Below are 23,116 nucleotides of genomic sequence, written 5' to 3'. Positions count from 1 at the left end.
CCCTGAAGGCATCAGCAAGTCTGTGGCAACAGCTCACATCCACACAGCAGGCACCCAGGTGGCTGCTGACGGAATGTGTTTGCAGGGTGGGTTTCTCTTCTATCTCCCATTTGGCCACTGACCTCCCACATCACAGGAGGAAGAAGAGGGGACAGGAGACGAAACTAGGTCTCAGATCTGCCCTGGCCGCTGCCGAGGACCCCCTGTGCTTTGCAGTTTCTTCCAATTCAGTAAAAAGGCAGGAAAAACAGCACCTTCGCATCTGATGCCCGAGATCTGTTCCCACCATTACATCTTCCCATCCACAACTCTGAGCCTCGGTTTCCTCATGTACAAAACAAGGATAATAACAGTGCCCCCCCTTGTAGGGTATGCAGAAGGATTAAATGAGAAAACCACAAGAAGACTGTGGTTTAGTACCTGCTGAGGAGTGGGCAGGTACTGAACCACAATTCAGTGTGGTTCCTAAAGAAATACCTGTTTGTCTCATTTTCACAGAAAACTTAATTCACGTGAACATGTAATTGCAAAACTGCTCCCAACCCCCAAAAGAGTAACCCCCAATTCACCCCAAAATGGGAGGAAAATGAACAAAGTATCTGTTGAGATTTCCGCCCCCAGCTTGTTGCAGGTGCCACAGGGGGACACTGCCAGCAACAACACTTTCTGCTTGGGCTTCCCTGGTGGCGCAGTGGTTGAGAGTCCACCTGCCGATGCAGGGGACACGGGTTCGTGCCCCGGTCCGGGAAGATCCCACATGCCGCAGAGCGGCTGGGCCCGTGAGCCATGGCCGCTGAGCCTGCGCGTCCGGAGCCTGTGCTCCGCAACAGGAGAGGCCACAACAGTGAGAGGCCCGCGTACCACAAAAAAAAAAAAAAAAAAAAAAACACTGTGCTTTATGGTCAGTCACTCTGTATGGGCCTCCTTACCCACATCCATTTAAAATATTAAAACAAAATTGCTTTACAAGAAAACTTCAGAAAGTGGATGAAATTCAATACTTTACTAATGCCATAGTTACATTCCATTTTAAAGAAATCATGAATTTGCGGACGGATCTTCATTCTAACTTCCAAATACAGCAAAGAAGCCAACAAAGAGCCCTTCTGCCAAAACACACAAATCTGGGTCTTCAACTCTGGGTCACCTCAGACACAAGAAAGTTCATCAGCTACAAAACTATGTCACTGTGTTCATTTTCTTAGCTGCAAAGAAAACGTCTGTCAAAAAGTTCATTCTTCAATTTTGCTCTAAGAGTGCAGGGGGCAACAGCAGGGGATGGAACAGAAAGAAGTGGCTGCAGGAGCTGAGAACACTGGTTTGGTGCAAACCACTAGCCAGAGCCGCAAAGCAGCCTCAGTTTTCTCTTCTGTAAATAGACAACTTGGACCAAATCAATGGAAGGTGATACAAAAAGTCAAATCAATTGCAAGCAGAACAAGAAGCCATTTGGGCAATACCAGACATTTTCTTAAATCAGTAATTTTAAAAATTACCCCGTTTCAATTTTCTTGCAATCCTACAACAGGTCACATTAGGAAGAAAGGATCCGTTTGGTGCCATTATGTCTTTAACACTTTCATCATAATCTCTCTTTTTAACAAAAGGAAGATGGACTTAAGCTTCAAGCCTTGACAAAGAACAGGATCTGGTGAAGTTAGACTTAATTTTATTTCAACTAGTTAAGTCAATTTAAATAAAAATACTAAGTCAAGGGCCTCCCTGGTGGCGCAGTGGTTGAGAGTCCGCCTGCCGATGCAGGGGACGCGGGTTCATGCCCCGATCCCAGAGGATCCCACATGCCGCGGAGCGGCTGGGCCCGCGAGCCATGGCCGCTGAGCCTGTGTGTCCGGAGCCTGTGCTCCGCAACGGGAGAGGCCACAGCAGTGAGAGGCCCGCGTACAGCAAAAAAAAAAAAAAAAAAAAAAAAAAAAAAAATACTAAGTCAATACTAGTTCAAGGTGATGAACAGGTAAGACAAAAACTTTGAGGATGGCAACAAGTAACTAATATTTGAATCCTTCCTGTTCTGAAACTTGGGGACTCTATAACAATTCTTGTGTTTTATTCAAAAGGGGGCAGAAATACTAAATAAGAGACAAAGTTACCCCCAAGAAGCAGAGTTGCTTGAAAAAGCCACATGTAAGAACAATCAATTTGTGGACACTGGACAGCTGTGCTCAGCAGGCTTGGTGTGAATTCACAAGTCAGCTCAAAGCCAGGTTAAGAGCACACTCACTAGATCCTGGCGGCTACCATCCAATGCCAGCTTGGACATTCACTGATTATGTGACCCTGGACAAGCTTTGTGACCTTGCCAGGTCTCAAGTGTTCTCATCTATAAAATAGGTGTGCTAACAGTACCTGCCTCATCAATCTGTCACGAAGATTGAGTAAGTAACATATAACACGTGCTTGGGACAGTGTCTGGGCCAGAGTAAATGCCATGCAGACACTGGCTACTGCTAGTATCATCCTACCTAGTGTGACAGAAACTCTGAGAAGGCTCCCCGTGACCTCAGCCCTCTGGGCTTTGTGCCCTGGTGTAATCCCCTCCAAGCATGGGCTGGCCCAGTGACCTGCTTCTAACCCACGGAATATGGCAGAGGTAATAGTCCGTCACTTCTGTGATCACCTACATAAGACTGTGACTTCCATCTTGCTAGCAAGCTTTCACTACCCCTTGTTGTCATGAAGCAAGCTGCCATGCTGGGCAGGCCACAGGGAAAGGGACTGAGGGCAGACTCCAGCCAACGGCCAGCCAGGAACTGAGGCCCCCAGTCCAAGAGCCCTCAAGGGAGTGAATCCTGCCCACAACCACCTAAGTGAGCTTGGAAGTGGATCCTTCCAGTCACATCTTCAGATGAAATCCCAACCCTAGCAGATACCTTGGAGGCAGCCTGCAGAGGTCCTGAAGCAGGGGACCCAGCCCAGCCAAGCCTGGACTCAACACCCACAGAAACTGTGAGATAAATGTGTGTGGTTTTAAGTTGTTAAGTTTTGTAGTGATGTGTTATGTAGCAACAGATAATACACCTAGATAGAATAAAAAAATGACCAACAGAAATTCAGGAGTAGAAAATTATATATACCACTCTGGCCATCTAGAACTAAAAAAAAAAGATTCTACCTTTCACACTCAATAATAAAGCAACTCCTATCATGAGACTTCAAGAAGTCTAGAAACAACTATCATCAACTCTTGTCACCCATTCTATCAATTTGAATAGTTTACCCACTGGTAACTAATTAGTAATTTACTCATTACTAAAGAGTGAAGTATTATTATTGCCTACTTAGTAATTTACTAAATACTCTTAGATTATTGTCATTAGCTACTATTAAGAGTTACTGAGGATAGGAAAACACTGGAACTCACCCAAGCAGATACCCCACATCCAAAGACAAAGGAGAAGCCAAAGTGAGACGGTAGGAGGGGCGCTATCACAATAAAATCAAATCCCATAACTGCTGGGTGGGTGACTCACAAACTGGAGAACACTTATACCACAGAAGTTGACCCACTGGAGTGAAGGTTCTGAGCCCCACGTCAGGCTTCCCAACCTGGGGGTCCGGCAACGGGAGGAGGAATTCCTAGAGAATCCGACTTTGAAAGCTAGTGGGATTTGATTGCAGGACTTCGACAGGACAGGGGGAAACAGCAACTCCAGTCTTGGAGGGCACACACAAAGTAGTGTGCGCATCGGGACCCACAGGAAGGAGCAGTGACCCCATAGGAGACTGAACCAGACCTACCTGCTGGTGCTGGAGAGTCTCCTCCAGAGGAAGGGGGTGGCTGTGTCTCACTGTGAGGACAAGGACATTGGGAGCAGAAGTTCTGGGAAGTACTCCTTGGCATGAGCCCTCCCAGACTCCACCATTAGCCCCACCAAAGAGCCCAGGTAGACTCCAGTGCTGGGTCGCCTCAGGTCAAACAACCAACAGGGAGGGAACCCACCCCACCCATCAGCAGACAAGTGGATTAAAGATTTACTGAGCTCTGCCCACCAGAGCAACAGCCAGCTCTACCCACCACCAGTTCCTCCCATCAGGAACCTTGCACAAGCTTCTTAGATAGCCTCATCCACCAGAAGGCAGACAGCAGAAGCAAGAAGAACTACAACCCTGCAGCCTGTGGAACAAAAGCCACATTCACAGAAAGACAGACAAGATGAAAAGGCAGAGGGCTATGTACCAGATGAAGGAACAAGATAAAACCACAGAAAGACAACCAAACGAAGTGCAAATAGGAAACCTTCCAGAAAAAGAATTCAGAATAATGATAGCGAAGATGATCCAGGACCTCGGAAAAAGAACGGAGGCAAAGATTGAGAAGATGCAGGAAATGTTTAACAAAGACCTAGAAAAATTAAAGAACAAACAAACAGAGATGAACAATACAATAACTGAAATGAAAAATACACTAGAAGGAATCAATAGCAGAATAACTGAGGCAGAAGAACGGATAAGTGACCCAAAAGACAGAATGGTGGAATTCATTGCTGTGTAACAGAATAAAGAAGAAAGAATGAAAAGAAATGAAGACGGCCTAAGAGACCTCTGGGACAACATTAAACGTAACAACATTCGCATTATACAGGTTGCAGAAGAAAGGACCCGAGAAAATATTTGAAGAGATTACAGTCGAAAACTTCCCTAACATGGGAAAGGAAACAGCCACCCAGGTCCAGGAAGCACAGAGAGTCCTAAACAGGATATACCCAAGGAGAAACACACTGAGACATAGTAATCAAATTGGCAAAAATTAAAGACAGAGAAAAATTATTGAAAGCAGCAAGGGAAAAATGACAAATAACATACAAGGGAACTCCCATAAGGTTAACAGCTGATTTCTCAGTAGAAACTCTACAAGCCAGAAGGGAGTGGCATGATATACTTAAAGTGATGAAAGGGAAGAACCTACAACAAAGATTACTCTACCCAGCAAGGATCTCATTCAGATTTGATGGAGAAATCAAAAGCTTTACAGACAAGCAAAAGCTAAGAGAATTCAGCACCACCAAACCAGCTCTACAGCAAATGCTAAAGGAACTTCTCTAAGTAGGAAACACAAGAGAAGAAAAGGACCTACAAAAACATACCCAAAACAATTAAGAAAATGGTAATAGGAACATACACATCGATAATTACCTTAAACACGAATGGATTAAATGCTCCAACCAAAAGACACAGGCTTGCTGAATGGGTACAAAAACAAGACCCAGAACCTCGACTTCCGGGTAAGATGGCGGAAGAGTAAGACGCGGAGATCACCGTCCTCCCCACGGATACACCAGAGATACAGCTACACGTGGAACAACTCCTACAGAACACCTACTGAACGCTGGCAGAAGACCCCAGACCTCCCAAAAGGCAAGAAACTCCCCACATACCTGGGTAGGGCAAAGCGGAGAGATTCCCGCACAGAGGATCGGTGCCGAGCGGCACTCACCAGCCCGGGAGGCTTGTCTGCTCGCCTCGGCGGCGCTGGAAGCTGAGGCTCGGGCTTCGGTCAGAGCGCAGGGAGAGGACTGGGGCTGGCGGCGAGAACTCAGCCGGAAGGGGGCTAATGAGCCACAGCTAGCCGGCAGGGAGTCCGGGAAAACTCTGGAGCTGCCGAAGAGGCAAGAGACTTTTTCTTCCCTCTTGGATTCCTGGTGCGCGAGGAGAGGGGATTAAGAGCGCTGCTTAAACGGGCTCCACAGACGGGCGCGAGTCACGACTGAAAGCGCGAAGCCCAGTGACGGGCGTGAGACGCTGGGGCTGCTGCTGCCGCCGCCAAGAAGCCTGTGTGCGAGCGCAGGTCACTGTCCACACCGCCCTTCCGGGAGCCTGTGCAGCCCGCCACTGCCGGGGTCCCGGGATCCAGGGGCGGCTTCCCTGGGAGAACGCACGGAGCGCCTCGGGCTGGTGCAACGTCACGCCGACCTCTGCCGCTGCAGGCTCGCCCCGCACTCCGTGCCCCTCCCTCCCTCCCGGCCTGAGTGAGCCAGAGCCCTCGAAGAGGCTGCTCCTTTAACCCTGTCCTGTCTGAGCGAAGAACAAACGCCCTCCGGCGACCTACATGCAGAGGCGGGGCCAAATCCAAAGCTGAGACCCAGGAGCTGTGAGAACAAAGAAGAGAAAGGGAAACCTCTCCCAGCAGCCTCAGAAGCAGCGGATTAAAGCTCCACAATCAACTTGATGTACCCTGCATCTGTGGAATACATGAATAGACAACACATCATCCCAAATTGAGGAGCCAGGAGTCAGTGCTGTGCCTCTGAGGTGGGAGAGCCAACTTCAGGACACTGGTCCACAAGAGACCTCCCAGCTCCACATAATATCAAACGGCAAAAATCTTCCAGAGATCTCCATCTCAACACCAGCACCCAGCTTCACTCAACGACCAGCAAGCTACAGTGCTGGACACCCTATGCCAAACAACTAGCAAGACAGGAACACAACGCCACTCATTAGCAGAGAGGTGGCCTAAAATCATAAAAAGTCCGCAGACACCCCAAAACACACCACCAGACGTGGACCTGCCCACCAGAAAGACAAGATCCAGCCTCATCCACCAGAACACAGGCACTAGTCCCCTCCACCAGGAAGCCTACACAACCCACTAAACCAACCTTAGCCACTGGGGACAGACACCAAAACCAATGGGAACTACGAACCTGCAGCCTGCAAAAAGGAGAACCCCAACACAGTAACATAAGCAAAATGAGAAGACAGAAAAACACACAGCAGGAGAAGGAGCAAGATAAAAACCCACCAGACCTAACAAATGAAGAGGTAATAGGCAGTCTACCTGAAAAAGAATTCAGAATAATGATGGTAAAGATGATCCAAGATTCTATTTCCCAGATCCAAAATCTTGGAAATAGAATAGACAAAATGCAAGAAACAGTTAACAAGGACCTAGAAGAACTAAAGATGAATCAAGCATCGATTAAAAACACAATAAATGAAATGAAAAATACTCTAGATGGGATCAATAGCAGAATAACTGAGGCAGAAGAACGGATAAGTGAGGTGGAAGATAAAATAGTGGAAATAACTGATGCAGAGCAAAATAAAGAAAAAAGAATGAAAAGAACAGAGGGCAGTCTCAGAGACCTCTGGGACAACATTAAACACACCAACATTCGAATTATAGGGGTTCCAGAAGAAGAAGAGAAAAAGAAAGGGACTGAGAAAATATTTGAAGAGATTATAGTTGAAAACTTCCCTAATATGGGAAAGGAAATAATCAAGTCCAGGAGGCACAGAGAGTCCCATACAGAATAACTCCAAGGAGAAATATGCCAAGACACATATTAATCAAACTGTCAAAAATTAAACACAAAGAAATCATATTAAAAGCAGCAAGGCAAAAACAACAAATAACACACAAGGGAATCCCCATCAGGATAACAGCTGATCTCTCAGCAGAAACTCTACAAGCCAGAAGGGAGTGGCAGGACATAATTAAAGTGATGAAGGAGAAAAACCTGCAACCAAGATTACTCTACCCAGCAAGGATCTCATTCAGATTTGATGGAGAAATTAAAACCTTTACAGACAAGCAAAAGCTGAGAGAGTTCAGCACCACCAAACCAGCTTTACAACAAATGCTAAAGGAACTTCTCTAGGCAAGAAACACAACAGAAGGAAAAGACCTACAATAACGAACCCAAAACAATTAAGAAAATGGGAATAGGAACATACATATCAATAATTACCTTAAATGTAAATGGACTAAATGCTCCCACCAAAAGACACAGATTGGCTGAATGGATACAAAAACAAGACCCATATATATGCTGTCTACAAGAGACCCACTTCAGACCTAGAGACACATACAGACTGAAAGTAAGGGGATGGAAAAAGATATTCCATGCAAATGGAAACCAAAAGAAAGCTGGAGTAGCAATTCTCATATCAGACAAAATAGACTTTAAAATAAAGACTACTAGAAGAGACAAAGAAGGACACTACATAATGATCAAGGGATCGATCCAAGAAGAAGATATAACAATTGTAAATATTTATGCACCAAACATAGGAGCACCTCAATACATAAGGCAAATACTAACAGCCATAAAAGGAGAAATCAACAGTAACACAATCATAGTAGGGGACTTTAACACCCCACTTTCACCAATGGACAGATCATCCAAAATGAAAATAAATAAGGAAACACAAGCTTTAAATGATACATTAAACCAGATGGACTTAATTGATATTTATAGGACATTCCATCCAAAAACAACAGAATACACATTTTTCTCAAGTGCTCATGGAACATTCTCCAGGATAGATCATATCTTGGGTCACAAATCAAGCCTTGGTAAATTTAAGAAAATTGACATTGTATCAAGTATCTTTTCCGACCACAATGCTATGAGACTAGATATCAATTACAGGAAAAGAGCTGTAAAAAATACAAACACATGGAGGCTAAACAATACACTACTTAATAACAAAGTGATCACTGAAGAAATCAAAGGGGAAATTAAAAAATACCTAGAAACAAATGACAATGGAGACACGACGACCCAAAACCTATGGGATGCAGCAAAAGCAGTTCTAAGAGGGAAGTTTATAGCAATACAATCCCACCTCTAGAAACAGGAAACATCTCGAATAAACAACTTAACCTTGCACCTAAAGCAATTAGAGAAAGAAGAACAAAAACATCCCAAAGTTAGCAGAAGGAAAGAAATCATAAAAATCAGATCAGAAATAAATGAAAAAGAAATGAAGGAAACGATAGCAAAGATCAATAAAACTAAAAGCTGGTTCTTTGAGAAGATAAACAAAATTGATAAACCATTAGCCAGACTCATCAAGAAAAAAAGGGAGAAGACTCAAATCAATAGAATTAGAAATGAAAAAGGAGAAGTAACAACTGACACTGCAGAAATACAAAAGATCATGAGAGATTACTACAAGCAACTCTATGCCAATAAAATGGACAACCTGGAAGAAATGGACAAATTCTTAGAAATGCACAACCTGCCAAGACTGAATCAGGAAGAAATAGAAAATATGAACAGACCAATCACAAGCACTGAAATTGAAACTGTGATAAAAAATCTTCCAACAAACAAAAGCCCAGGACCAGATGGCTTCACAGGTGAATACTATCACGCATTTAGAGAAGAGCTAACACCCATCCTTCTCAAACTCTTCCAAAATATAGCAGAGGGAGGAACACTCCCAAACTCATTCTAAGAGGCCACCATCACCTTGATACCAAAACCAGACAAGGATGTCACAAAGAAAGAAAACTACAGGCCAATATCACTGATGAACATAGATGCAAAAATCCTCAACAAAATACTAGCAAACAGAATCCAACAACACATTAAAAGGATCATACACCATGATCAAGTGGGGTTTATTCCAGGAATGCAAGGATTCTTCAATATACGCAAATCAATCAACGTGATACACCACATTAACAAATTGAAGGAGAAAAACCATATGATCATCTCAATAGATGCAGAGAAAGCTTTCGACAAAATTCAACACCCATTTATGATAAAAACCCTGCAGAAAGTAGGCATAGAGGGAACTTTCCTCAACATAATAAAGGCCATATATGACAAACCCACAGCCAGCATCGTCCTCAATGGTGAAAAACTGAAACCATTTCCACTAAGATCAGGAACAAGACAAGGTTGCCCACTCTCACCACTCTTATTCAACATAGTTTTGGAAGTTTTAGCCACAGCAATCAGAGAAGAAAAGGAAATAAAAGGAATCCAAATCGGAAAAGAAGAAGTAAAGCTGTCACTGTTTGCAGATGACATGATACTATACATAGAGAATCCTAAAGATGCTACCAGAAAACTACTAGAGCTAATCAATGAATTTGGTAAAGTTGCAGGATACAAAATTAATGCACAGGGGCCTCCCTGGTGGCGCAAGTGGTTGAGAGTCCGCCTGCCGATGCAGGGGATGCGGGTTCGTGCCCCGGTCTGGGAGGATCCCATATGCCGCGGAGCAGCTGGGCCCGTGAGCCATGGCCGCTGAGCCTGCACGTCCGGAGCCTGCGCGTCCGGAGCCTGTGCTCCGCAACGGGGGAGGCCACAACAGTGAGAGGCCCGCATACCGCAAAAAAAAAAAAAAAAAAAATTAATGCACAGAAATCTCTGGCATTCCTATATACTAATGATGAAAAATCTGAAAGTGAAATCAAGGAAACACTCCCATTTTCCATTGCAACAAGAAGAATAAAATATCTAGGAATAAACCTACCTAAGGAGACAAAAGACCTGTATGCAGAAAATTATAATAAGACACTGATGAAAGAAATTAAAGATGATACAAATAGATGGAGAGATGTACCATGTTCTTGGATTGGAAGAATCAACATTGTGAAAATGACTCTACTACCCAAAGCAATCTACAGATTCAATGCAATCCCTATCAAACTACCACTGGCATTTTTCACAGAACTAGAACAAAAAATTTCAAAATTTGCATGGAAACACAAAAGACCCCGAATAGCCAAAGCAATCTTGAGAACAAAAAACGGAGCTGGAGGAATCAGTCTCCCTGACTTCAGACTATACTACAAAGCTACAGTAATCAAGACAGTATGGTACTGGCACAAAAACAGAAAGAGCAATGGAACAGGATAGAAAGCACAGAGATAAACCCACACACATATGGTCACCTTATCTTTGATAAAGGAGGCAGGAATGTACAGTGGAGAAAGGACAGTCTCTTCAATAAGCGGTGCTGGGAAAACTGGATAGGGACATGTAAAAGTATGAGATTAGATCACTCCCTAACACCATACACAAAAATAAGCTCAAAATGGATTAAAGACCTAAATGTAAGGCCAGACACTATCAAACTCTTAGAGGAAAACATAGGCAGAACACTCTATGACATAAATCACAGCAAGATCCTTTTTGACCCACGTCCTAGAGAAATGGAAATAAAGACAAAAATAAACACATGGGACCTAATGAAACTTAAAAGCTTTTGCACAGCAAAGGAAACCATAAACAAGACCAAAAGACAACCCTCAGAATGGGAGAAAATATTTGTAAATGAAGCAACTGACAAAGGATTAATCTCCAAAATTTATAAGCAGCTCATGCAGCTCAATAACAAAAAAACAAACAACCCAATCCAAAAATGGGCAGAAGACCTAAATAGACATTTCTCAACAGAAGATATACAGACTGCCAACAAACACATGAAAGGATGCTCAACATTTTTGCTCATTAGAGAAATGCAAATCAAAACTACAATGAGATATCATCTCACACCAGTCAGAATGGCCATCATCAAAAAATCTAGAAACAATAAATGCTGGAGAGGGTGTGGAAAAAAAGGAACACTCTTGCACTGCTGGTGGGAATGTGAATTGGTACAGCCACTATGGAGAACGGTATGGAGGTTCCTTAAAAAACTACAAATAGAGCTACCATATGACCCAGCAATCCCACTACTGGGCATATACCCTGAGAAAACCATAATTCAAAAAGAGACATGTACCAAAATGTTCATAGCAGCCCTATTTACAATAGCCCGGAGATGGAAACAACCTAAGTGTCCATCATCGGATGAATGGGTAAAGAAGATGTGGCACATATATACAATGGAATATTACTCAGCCATAAAAAGAAATGAAATTGAGCTATTTGTAATGAGGTGGATGGACCTAGAGTCTGTCATACAGAGTGAAGTAAGTCAGAAAGAGAAAGACAAATACTGTATGCTGACACATATATATGGAATTTAAGAAAAAAAAATGTCATGAAGAACATAGGGGTAAGACAGGAATAAAGACACAGACCTACTAGAAAATGGACTCGAGGATATGGAAAGGGGGAAGGGTAAGCTGTGACAAAGTGAAAGAGCGGCATGGACATATATACACTACCAAACGTAAGGTAGATAGCTAGTGGGAAGCAGCCGCATAGCACAGGGAGATCAGCTCGGTGCTTTGTGACCGCCTGGAGGGGTGGGATAGGGAGGGTGGGAGGGAGACGCAAAAGGGAGGGGATATGGGAACATATGTATATGTATAACTGATTAAATTTGTTATAAAGCAAGAAAAAAAAACAAACAACCCAATCCAAAAATGGGCAGAAGACCTAAATAGACATTTCTCCAAAGAAGACATACAGATGGCCAGGAAGCACATGAAAAGCTGCTCAACATCACTAATTATTAGAGAAATGCAAATCAAAACTACAATGAGATATCACCTCACACCAGTTAGAAAGGGCATCATCAGAAAATCTACAAACAACAAATGCTGTAGAGGGAGGGTGTGGAGAAAAGGGAACCCTCTTGCACTGTTGGTGGGAATGTAAATTGATACAGCCACTACGGAAAACAGTATGGGGGTTCCTTAAAAAAATAAAAATAGAATTACCATATGACCCAGCAATCCCATCACTAGGCATATACCCAGAGAAAACGATAATTCAAAAAGACACATGCACCTCAATGTTCATGGCAGCACTATTTACAATAGCCAGGTCATGGAAGCAACCTAAATGCCCATCAACAGACGAATGGATAAAGAAGATGTGGTACAATGGAATATTACTCAGTCATAAAGAGGAACAAAATAGGGTCAATTGTAGAGACATGATGGATCTAGAGACTGTCATACAGAGTGAAGTAAGTCAGAAAGAGAAAAACAAATGTCGTATATTAACGCATGTATGTGTAACCTAGAAAAATGGTACAGATGAACCAGTTTGCAGGGCAGAAATTGAGACACAGATGTAGAGAACAAACGTATGGACACCAAGGGGGGAAAGCGGGGTGGGGGGGGCAGGGGAGGGGAGGGGTGTGATGAACTGGGAGATTGGGATTGACATGTGTACACTAATATGTATAAAATGGATAACTAATAATAATTTTTTAAAAAGAGTTAATGATAATAAGAAGCCCAATAATGAGAATTAGTTAGGCAGCAACATGCTTTCATTCGACCACTATATATCAAGCATCTGCTGTGTGCCAGGCACTGTTCTAAGCCCCAGACAAAACCCTGTTCCCAGGGAGCTGCCTTTCTGGTGGTTATCCTTACTACCAGGTGGTCTACTGACATGAACCTGCACATCACCCCAGAGCACTCTCATTTGACAACAAGGAGAGCTGAAGCCTTTTTTTTTTTTTCCCCCTACTTTTTGGCTGCACGGTGCGGTATGAGGGATCTTAGCTCTCCAACGAGGCATCGAACCCACACAGCCTGCAGTGGAAGCGCAGAGTCTTAAACACTGGACTGCCAGGGAAGCCCGAGAGCTACAGGCTTTTTATTCACCTGAATTCAACGGTAAGCATAAAAGCATTTGGCAAATTAAAAGAAGAGAGATGGAGCAGGGAAGGAATGGACTGGAGTTTGGGATTAGCAGATGCAAACTATTATAAATATATAGAATAAACAACAAGGTCTTACTGTATAGCACAGGGAACTATAATCAATATCCTGTGATAAACCATAGTGGAAAAGAATATAAATATATGTATAACTGAATCACTTTGCTATAGAGTAGAGATTAACACAACATTGTAAATCAAGTATACCTCAATAAAATAAACTTTGAGAGAGAGAGAGAGAGAGAAGAAAGAGCCTGCACCGAGAGGGTGCCCATGAGTGAACAGAGAGCAGGCAAGCCTGCTCACCACACTGCCGGACAAGGAATGTGCCAAGAGTGTGCCTGAGTCCGGGAGGGAATCCATCACTCCCCGGTCCACCTTGGTTGCTGGAAAGATCTAAGTGCAGGCATGGAACCTTGCAAGTCTCGTGTTTAAGCCCCTGTCACTTTTGTCCCACACGGCTTCTAAATGCAAACTAACCCCTTGGTCGGTTTTGAACTGAAGGACAGTCATCTGCTTCAGCAGCTTAAGGAAAATCTGTTCCTAATGAGTGACTTGAATGCTGAAGGGTAATTTCGATTCTATGTCATTTTCCTCTTAGAATCTAAGCCCTCTCAGAGGAAGGGTCAGTCCTTTCTGTATTTCTCTGCTTACACCCCACGTCAGCCCCAAATGGAAGAGTTTGGTCTTAGAGATCTTCAGTAAAAGCAGGGTCTTCCCTCCCAAGCATCCTCTAAAACCTGCAAGGTCGTGACCCAAGTGGTTCCTGTTGGGAAGCTGATCCTCCCACGTCCCGCTGGCACTCACTTTGCTAGTGTACTTGGCGATGTCCGCGGCAACATCGGCTGAGGCGGTGGCGATGGGCAGGTCTGCGCTTACTGAAGAGGCAAGGGTGCTCGTGGACCCCGAGCTGGTGACCAGGGGCGACGACTGGGTGCTAGTCACCAGGGTGATGGTGGAGGTGGACGGGCTCTGCGTGATCTCCTTCTGCTGGACAGCTAGGAAAGCAAAGGGTCCTGGTCATCCCACTGCCGCGGGAAGGCCATCCCAGTAGGAAACTGTGGTGGGCAGCAGAGCCTCTGACAAACGCCCTGCGAGTTTCTCTGCTTTAAAGTGACAAAAGATTCTCTGCTTGGCCAAACCCTAGCCAGGCTCCTCTGAGCCCCTTCTCAACGAGGCTTCCACCTTGGTCTATAAAGTCTAATATAGCTTCTAACAGCTCAAGGCTGCATCCCTAGGATGACCCTTGCCCCCTTCAGGTCCCTGCCTGATAAAACGCAAGGCTGCCGAACGAACTGACTGTATATTCCAGCCAACCCCTAATGATGGGGCCCATCTCCCAGTCTCTGTGGGAGGGTCGGAGCCTACCTTCAATAGGTACCAGTTAGCAAACCCAGATGTTTCAAATGGACCAACACCCCCTTCCCACTTTATGTAAATTTTCACTTTCTGACTCTTCAGAGCCTCCGCCCACCCTCCTCCCTATTCCCGAATTCTCCCTTTAAAAAACGCCCAGTCCCCTGTGTACATGTTCAGTTCACACTGGACTTTTTGCCCTATTGCAATAGTATAGAGCTGATTAAAATCTGTCTTTACTACTTTAACTAGTGGCCAGCTTTGCTTATGTTTGACAAGACAATCTGGGATTTAAGAATCACACCATCAATGAGCTCCTTCTTGTCAGCACCTAAATTCCCCTGGGGAAAAAGCTCACTGTGCTTAAGGGGTATGAATTCAGAAGACCGGAACTGGTCACCCCAACATGAAATATCCTAGACTTGGTTCTGTCCCAACGACTCTTCAAACAGCGAGATCAATCCAGCTGTACTCCAATGCTGCGTGTCCAATCTTTCAGTCTGCCCTCCCCTCAATCTGTGAAGGGTTTCCGTAGGAGCCAATGCAAGATCTGGCTACTCTTCAACCCCACGTCCTGCTACGACTCTTTTAATAGTCCTACTCACAAGGGTGCACTCAGCATGTGAGAGTTTCAATCAAGGAGCCCAACCTTCATGGATCTCGATGCAGGTTTCCCAGGGGAACAAGATTCTACATCAGTGCTCACAAGAGCTGGGCCAACTGGTACCCATCAGATGGTTCAGCTTTCCATCAGCTCCAGATAGAGCCTCCTGCCGGAAGCTATGATTCCGCACTTCAGCAACTGGTTCTTGATGCTGGTTCTTCTTGTGTGTGAGGCTAATCGCTAGTTATTAAGGTAACCTTTGCTACCGACGTCTCACACTGTACTCTTTCCAAAACAATGTCCAGGGGTTCATGGATGTGCACAAGCAAACTTAAACAAAGGTATTCACTGCAGCACTGCTTACAACAGGAAAAAACTGGAAGCAACCTATATGTCCATCAGTAGGGGAATACTTTAAATAAACTGTGGAGTACTATGCAGCAGTCCAAAAGAATAAAGTAGAGCTATATGTACTGACATGTACAGACCTCCAAAACATGCTGATGGGGGGTGGGGGGGTGGGGCGCGGAAAAAAGCAAGTATGGTACCATTTTTATGTTTAAAAAAGAAAAAAAAGTAATATTTTTATGAAGTCACATATATACATAAATATATATGCATACATGCATAAAAAAGATCTTAAGGTTAACAGTGACCTCTGATAAAGGGTGGAGAATGAAATGGCAAATCAATCAAGACAACAGGTTTTTGTGTCTATGTGTCTATTTCACCCCTTTCTAAGAAGAACATATGCATGTATTTATAAAATGAGAAAAAAAGAAAAAAGTACAAAAGCAAGTTGGAAAACAATTTTTAAAAATAATGCCAAATGGAATGTGTGAGGCCTCCAGGATACAGTAGCCAGGAAACCAAGGGGAACTGAAAAAATAAAACAATTATTTTTCTCCTGTCCATGTGGCCAAAAAGGGACCGGGCGCCACGGAGAGCAGAAGGGGAGGCTCGGTACCTTTCACGGCCTGTCTGGTCTGATATCTCGTCCCCTGGGAAGACTGAGGCTGCTGGTTTTGCTGCTGGTTTTGCTGCTGGTTTTGCTGCTGCTGCTGGCGCTGCATCTTCTGCATGTGCCACTTTTGGGAGGACGTTTGAAACTTACTTGAGGAGTTCCACACGACCCGCTGCACGGCTGGGGCAGTCTCCTTCGGTAAAAGCGGCCTCTGCTTTTTCACTGGGCTTCCTGTGGCAGCGGCGGCCGGGGCCGTGACCGTGGATGTGGTACTGGTGGTGGCCGTGACACCAGCCGTGGGAGTTTGGGCAGAAGAGCGGGTGAGGACCGGCGTTTCGGGGGGAGACTGGCTGCCCGCCGTCGTGGATGGTGGAGCTTTACCTACAACTAAAGCCAATGCGTGAAAAAACAAACAGACAAAAAGTGGATTTGACTCTGTCTGGCCTGCAGGATCTCTACACCACCAAGTTCTGGGTGACCATCAGAGGCTAGCATGCCAAAGACCCCCAGTGAATGGGCACTTATACAATATGCTCAGGCCACTTCTGCAGCATGCTGTATCTTAAAATATCACCCCCCTTGTGTTCCAGGCACTTGCTCACATCTGAGACGTATGTCAAGGCATCTGGGGGACTGAGGCCAACCTGACCCAGCCCCTGCCCTCAAGTTGCTCACCTACTAGTAGACGACGCAGTGGATGAACAGAATCACTGCAAGTATCTTGTTTTACAAAGTTAAAGTTGGGTAAGCACTTTGAGAAAGACCCAGCCAAAGTGAATCCGGAGATTAAGAGAAACGCTTTCTTTGGCCAGGGAAACTAAAAGGCATGCACCCCTAAGAACCAGACGGATTCCCATAGGCCAAAGCACTGAATAACAACAAATGACCCAGAAATAAGAGTATCTTCTTTAATCTCTTCTGATTCCCTTCAGAACAGTATTGGTGTGGTCCTGGTAGCCTTGACACCTAACACTAAAGGGAATTCCACCCCACAGAACCTTCCTCAGCACAATGGCATTTATCTAGAATTTAGAAGCCTTGCTTTTGTTTTGATTGTAGTTATTCCTGTTGCGTCTTTTATGTAGAGCACACAATACTGTTTTACCTATTGTGTGGTGGTCAAGTTTAAGTCTAAAATTGAGTTTAATTTTTTTTAAGAGCTGTTGTTTCAGATAAAAATATTAATTTCGTAATTATACAGGCAGGACTTAGGAATGGCAAAAACAATGAATGCGAGTGACTCAAGTTTGAAAAAAGCTGCCTTTCAGAGTATGTCTCCTGGGAGGAGCTGGGCTATGGGGGGTGGAGGGTAGGATTTCAACAGGCAGCAGGGAGAATTTGGAGGGGAACAGCTTTAGCCAAGACATGTTCAGGAATAGACAGCATTTTGGAAGTGAGGGCAGGCAGTGAGAAGGGGTGGCCGGAAGGCAGGTTAGAGCCAAAAGCACTGAGCAGCGTAGAAGGGGGTGGTGTGACCTCGTGAGTGCTCATCTGTAAAAGGGGTGTGTGGTCAGTAATCACTGCAGCAGCCCCTGGCACTGCAGAGGTGAACCTGCCCCCAGAGAAGATTCCCTGGGGTTCACACACAAAACACGGGTGCAAATCAGCACCCTTGATCTTGACAATGTGCCTTGACATCAAACTCTTTTTAGTAAGGATTACACCTGTCTTTTTTAGATTTCTATCACCCAGGAAAGGCATGGGCTTGATTATTCTAAGGGGGATTTTCAGTAAACTGTGGGTTTGGGGAAACCAAGGAGTGTGAGAGGAAAAGACAGGCTGACTTTTCTGACTCGGCGTGGGGGCGGGGGTTTGTCTTCTTGGTGGTTATCACACCTGGCTGGCCCTCCTGCTCCTCTGGGGAAGAGTCCAGCCAAGTTCATGTGCAGGAACACAGGGTGGGCTGGGAGAAGAGCTCTACCTGCAGTGAGGAGTCCCCACCCTTCCCCAGGATGACCTGCCAGATACCGGATATAGCCCCTGCCCCTTCCAGGGGCAGAGGTGGCTTTGAACTTGGCCCTTCTAAAAGCCCCACACTGGGAGGGTCCCCCCAGGCAGTGCTTCTAACCTGCAGAAGCAACTTTAATGCCTCCCTTTTCTGCCATGTGACCAAAAAATATATTGTGCTGGTTGATTAACTAGCCTGGTCCCTCCTTGGGCAAAGGGCAACCGCAAAAAGGTCCTTTTCTCTCTCCTGTCTTGCAAAAGCAAACAGCTGGCTTTGCAGATGGGTAACCAGTCTGCATGAGTCACGGCTGGAGCTCTTTCCCAAATTAAAAAACAGGAGTGTGCAATCTGAAAAGTTTCCAGGCTCAAAGCACTCTTGGTGGGGGGGTTCATTTAGACACTAAAACATTTTAATTTCTAGAGGATTCTGATGGTTTATGGAGGCGGAGTAAAGGCCATGGAAAACTCCATTTGTCCTAGAAATTGGGAGTGTATAATCACCTGTAGCCTCAAAAAGGGTGAATTTCTTAAAGGCCAACACTCCAAAAGCGGCTCCATCAAACTAACCTACTTGTTCCAGACTTTGGTCACGGTCTTGTACCTTAAAAAAACGACTTTTAAGAGAAGGATGGAAATGACTGATGTTACAGGGTAAACGTAGTAAAGGTTGTTAAGCGAGCTCCCTTGGTCTCTGTTCTGAGAGCACTAGCTAGAAAAGCCATTTTGCTATCTGAGGATTCATATTCTGTGCAGAAGCCGCATTCCTAACTGAAGGTCAGTTGGAGGTCACCAAGCACTCTCCAAAACGCCTTTCACTTAATAAACTCATAAGTGAAAGTACATCACTGAAAAGATGCTCAACTGCAGAGTCTGACATGAAGCTGATTCTTCAAGACCCAAACCACCATCAGGGGGGCTCTGGATTTCAGACTAGGCAGTCTTGCCCCAACCCCTGGGAAGCCGCTCTGAATTATGTTTCAGAGACATCTTCAGCTTAAAAGTCCACCACACGGGCCTCCCTGGTGGTGCAAGTGGTTGAGAGTCCGCCTGCCGATGCAGGGGATACGGGTTCGTGCCCCAGTCTGGGAGGATCCCATATGCCGCGGAGCGGCTGGGCCCGTGAGCCATGGCCGCTGAGCCTGCGCGTCCGGAGCCTGTGCTCCGCAGCGGGGGAGGCCACAACAGTGAGAGGCCCGCATACCGCAAAAAAAAAAAAGTCCACCACACACTCGGGGACTCCTGGAGAAACTTCCTGCAGATACCAGTGAGAGGAAGAGCTCACTTTCATTTAATCAACTGGAATGCTTTTTATTTTGGAGGAAAACATGAGATCTTTTAAGGGACTCATATGTTTCCCTTTTTGCTTTGACCGCTAAGGAGCTCAGAGTCAAAATGGAAGCCCAACTTTGCTAACTCTGAAGGCTGGAACGGTATGTATTTTTGTATACAAATCTTCCCCAGACCTCTCACTATTCTACCTTCACGTTTTACACTCATTTCTTGATTTTCATTTCGTTTCTTATCAATCTGTCACAAAGTCTTTCTGGAAGGGGCAAAAAACCACAACCCATCAAAAGATCTACTCCAGAGCTTCCCTGGTGGCGCAGTGGTTGAGAGTCCGCCTGCCGATGCAGGGGACACGGGTTCGTGCCCCGGTCCGGGAGGAACCCACATGCGGCGGAGCGGCTGGGCCCGTGAGCCATGGCAGCTGGGCCTGCACGTCCGGAGCCTGTGCTCCACAGCGGGAGAGGCCACAGCAGTGAGAGGCCCGTGTACCGCAAAAAAAAAAAAACAAAAAAAACAAAAAAAAACAGATCTACTCCAGAAAGAGAGGAATAGCATAAATGTATCATTCACAGGAACACTGCTATCTCTGCCCCAATATTCCCACAAACCTCGTGGAATAAATGCTACTCCTATTGTTTTCTGCAACACCTGAGGTGGTTCCTCAAACCCCAATCCACAAAAGAATCGGATTTTTCAGATGCCATTCATAATTCTAAAGGATGGTGTGGTGGGCATCCCTCCTGTCCCACCCAACTGCCTCTCTCTCCTCCTCCCTGGTACCATTTAGAGACATTCCATCCTCTTTTGATGAACTGCAGGCATTGAGGTTCCAGAACAGGTCACGTTGATACAAACACAGAGGAAAGATTCTCAAAGCCCATCCCCCTCTTGCTTTAAGCAAACCAGACTAAGAAATCCCCAGGGGATACAGAACTCAGAAGTTAGCTCCTGTCAGAAGTTAAGCAGAGTCAAAAATTAAACCTGGGGCTTCCCTGGTGGCGCAGTGGTTGACAGTCCGCCTGCCGATGCAGGGGACACGGGTTCGTGCCCCGGTCCGGGAAGATCCCACACGCCGTGGAGCGGCTGGGCCCATGAGCCATGGCTGCTGAGCCTGCGCGTCCGGAGCCTGTGCTCCACAACGGGAGAGGCCACAACAGTGAGAGGCCCGTGTACCACAAAAAAAAAAAAAAAAATTAAACCTGGCTATCCCCTTAAGTAACTCACGAAGTCCATGAGGTTTTATGGCTACAACCTCTAATGTGTCCTTAGGCCATGTTTCTCCTGGCCCTTAATTAATTCTTTTTTTTTTTTTTTTTTTTTTTTTTTTTTTTTCTTTTTGCGGTATGCGGGCCTCTCACTGCCGTGGCCTCTCCCGTTGCGGAGCACAGGCTCCGGACGCGCAGGCCCAGCGGCCATGGCTCACGGGCCCAGCCGCTCCGCGGCATATGGGATCCTCCCAGACCGGGGCACGAACCCGTATCCCCTGCATCGGCAGGCGGACTCTCAACCACTGCGCCACCAGGGAGGCCCTTTAATTAATTCTTCATTATCTTTCTCAGGCATGTTGGAATCCCCTTACCACCCACTAGCCAAACCAGTTGAAAAATGTGCTGACTGCTTCTTCAATGGGAGGGACATCCTTCAAATCATTCCCACGGTCCTGCTGGAGGGTTTGCCAACATGCCTGGGCTGCAGCAGGTTTGAGGGCAGCTGCTGCTGGTTCAGCGGCAAAGGGAGAACTGCTGAGCTCAGGCGGTGGGGTTCTCAACTGGGGGAGATTTTGCCCCCGAGGGGACATCCGGCCATGTCAAGACATTTTTGATGGCCACCCCTGGGCAAGTGCTACCAGCATCCAGTAAGAAGAGGCTAGGGATGCTGCTAAACATCCTCCAGTGCACAGGACAAAGAATTACCCAGCACAAAATGTCAACAGTGCCAAGGTTGAGAAACCCTGGGCCCATGTCAGTTAACTGCAAATATGGGAGAACACCAACTCAGGCAGGCATCATACAATGCCCCTTTGATTTCGAGTGGCTCAAGAACTCAGTGTTCTCGTGCCACCTACCCAACTGGTCTTGTATTCTAGGAAGAAAAAGCAGTTTGAGATGCCTGGGCAACGTGAGGGGAGGTAAGGGAAGCTAAACTTATCAAGATCTTCCAACTGAACACTTCTAACTATTTCAGCCTTGTCAAATGTCTAAATGTTGATAAACACTCTAGGGAAATGAGTGAGCCTACTGGAAAAGAAGCTGCTTAGGCTAAAAATGACTTAACAGCTAGAAGCAACTACTTTCTAAGAGACTTATTTTTCTGTGCTCAAAATCAGCCACATTGGGTATTGAGCAGGTAAAAGGTGGGCAGGCTTAGTTTAAGTCCTGGTCCAGCTCGTGACCTGGAGCCAATCCAAGCTTTGCTATGCCACCCTTTGTGATATGAGAGGGTCACCTGACTTGAGATAACACAAACTGCAAGGTGGCATTCTAAAACCAAATCAAGAAACCAGAAACGGGTACAGTCACTTACCCTCCTGCTTGGGAGACGGTTCTTTGGGTTCCTTCTTATTTTTTCGACCCTCCCGCCCAGAATGGTCTTCTCCTAAATCTATGACAAGTTCGCTCTCTGAATCGGAGTCCAGGCCCAAATGCACTGTTGGGGAATCCGTCTCATCTTTTCCCTTCAGCTTATCCTTTGTGGGATGAGGCACGGGTTTTGCTTTGTCTGAGAAGTCCTTCTCGGGCTGAGGGCTAGTCTTCTCCTTGACCAAGCCTAGGTCTGCTTTCTCGCTGGCTGGCGACGTGCTGACTTTCAGCTCCTCTTTTGTCTCCATGGGGTTCGCCAATTTGGGCTTTTTTTTGACAGCAGATGGCTCTTTGTCCATCTGAGCATCCTCTTTGTCTTCGGCATCTTCCGGCTCATTCTTAGACCTCTGCTCCTCATCACTGATTGAGTCACTACCGCTACTATCTGACTTCTCGGAATCCTCCGAATCGCTGTGTTCTACAGCCGTATAAACATCTTCGGAGATTTCATTTATGCCTAAATTCAAAAAGAAAACCCAGCATGTGGCGTACTCACAAAATAAAGAGCAGGACCAAAAAATCACAAACATTTTCCACGCCCAACGCTGGAATAAAAAACAAAACAAAAAAAAACATTTCAAATCGCATCACACTGGCCTGGTGGGGTTAGCAGTGCGCTCAAGCTGCAGCTGACGACAGCTGACAGATGGAACTTGTCTGCAAAGGGTTTCAGTTATTGACATTCAAAGATGACATGGGACCAAACAACATGAATTTCGAATTTATCCAGAGCTCAATCTTTGCATTATGGATAACTCACTGGGACACTGACAATGGGAGGGATGGAAGGGAAGGAATGCCGGACCTGTGCTGTTCAAACTGATCCATTTTATGGATTAGAAAATAGAGACCCAGAGAAATCACTTGTTCTAGGACACAAAGAAAACCAAGACAGAGAAGCAAGGCCAGAACCCTGGGCTCCTGACTCGCCACCAACACTCTTCCCACAAATTCCCAAAGCATTAAAGTCCTTTACCCTTTGTGTCCAGGACTCAAAGAGATAAACCAAAGCCTTAAAGCGGAGGTTGCAATCTCATAGCCCATGAGCCA

At 45.5% G+C, this 23,116-nt stretch overlaps 1 protein-coding gene across 10 annotated transcripts in view; it reads right to left on the bottom strand.

Moving 5' to 3' along the window:
* The window catches only part of ZMYND8 (zinc finger MYND-type containing 8), a 134,075-nt gene that overhangs the window by 16,400 nt on the left and 94,559 nt on the right, over positions 1 to 23,116 (bottom strand). For 8 of the 10 annotated variants that reach the window (XM_060119812.1, XM_060119809.1, XM_060119815.1 and 5 more), the window contains 3 exons: positions 22,011 to 22,523; positions 16,257 to 16,640; positions 14,137 to 14,327 (listed from right to left, as the gene is read on the bottom strand). In XM_060119812.1, coding sequence (XP_059975795.1) covers positions 14,137 to 14,327; positions 16,257 to 16,640; positions 22,011 to 22,523 — 1,088 coding nt within the window. The remainder of the gene's footprint in view (positions 1 to 14,136; positions 14,328 to 16,256; positions 16,641 to 22,010; positions 22,524 to 23,116) is intronic. The other 2 variants (XM_060119816.1, XM_060119817.1) reach the window with 1 other exon arrangement.

This window comes from Mesoplodon densirostris, chromosome 16, assembly GCF_025265405.1.
Source record: "Mesoplodon densirostris isolate mMesDen1 chromosome 16, mMesDen1 primary haplotype, whole genome shotgun sequence".
In the NCBI taxonomy this organism is placed as follows: domain Eukaryota; kingdom Metazoa; phylum Chordata; class Mammalia; order Artiodactyla; family Ziphiidae; genus Mesoplodon; species Mesoplodon densirostris.
This window is presented reverse-complemented; position numbering and strand designations above follow the sequence as displayed.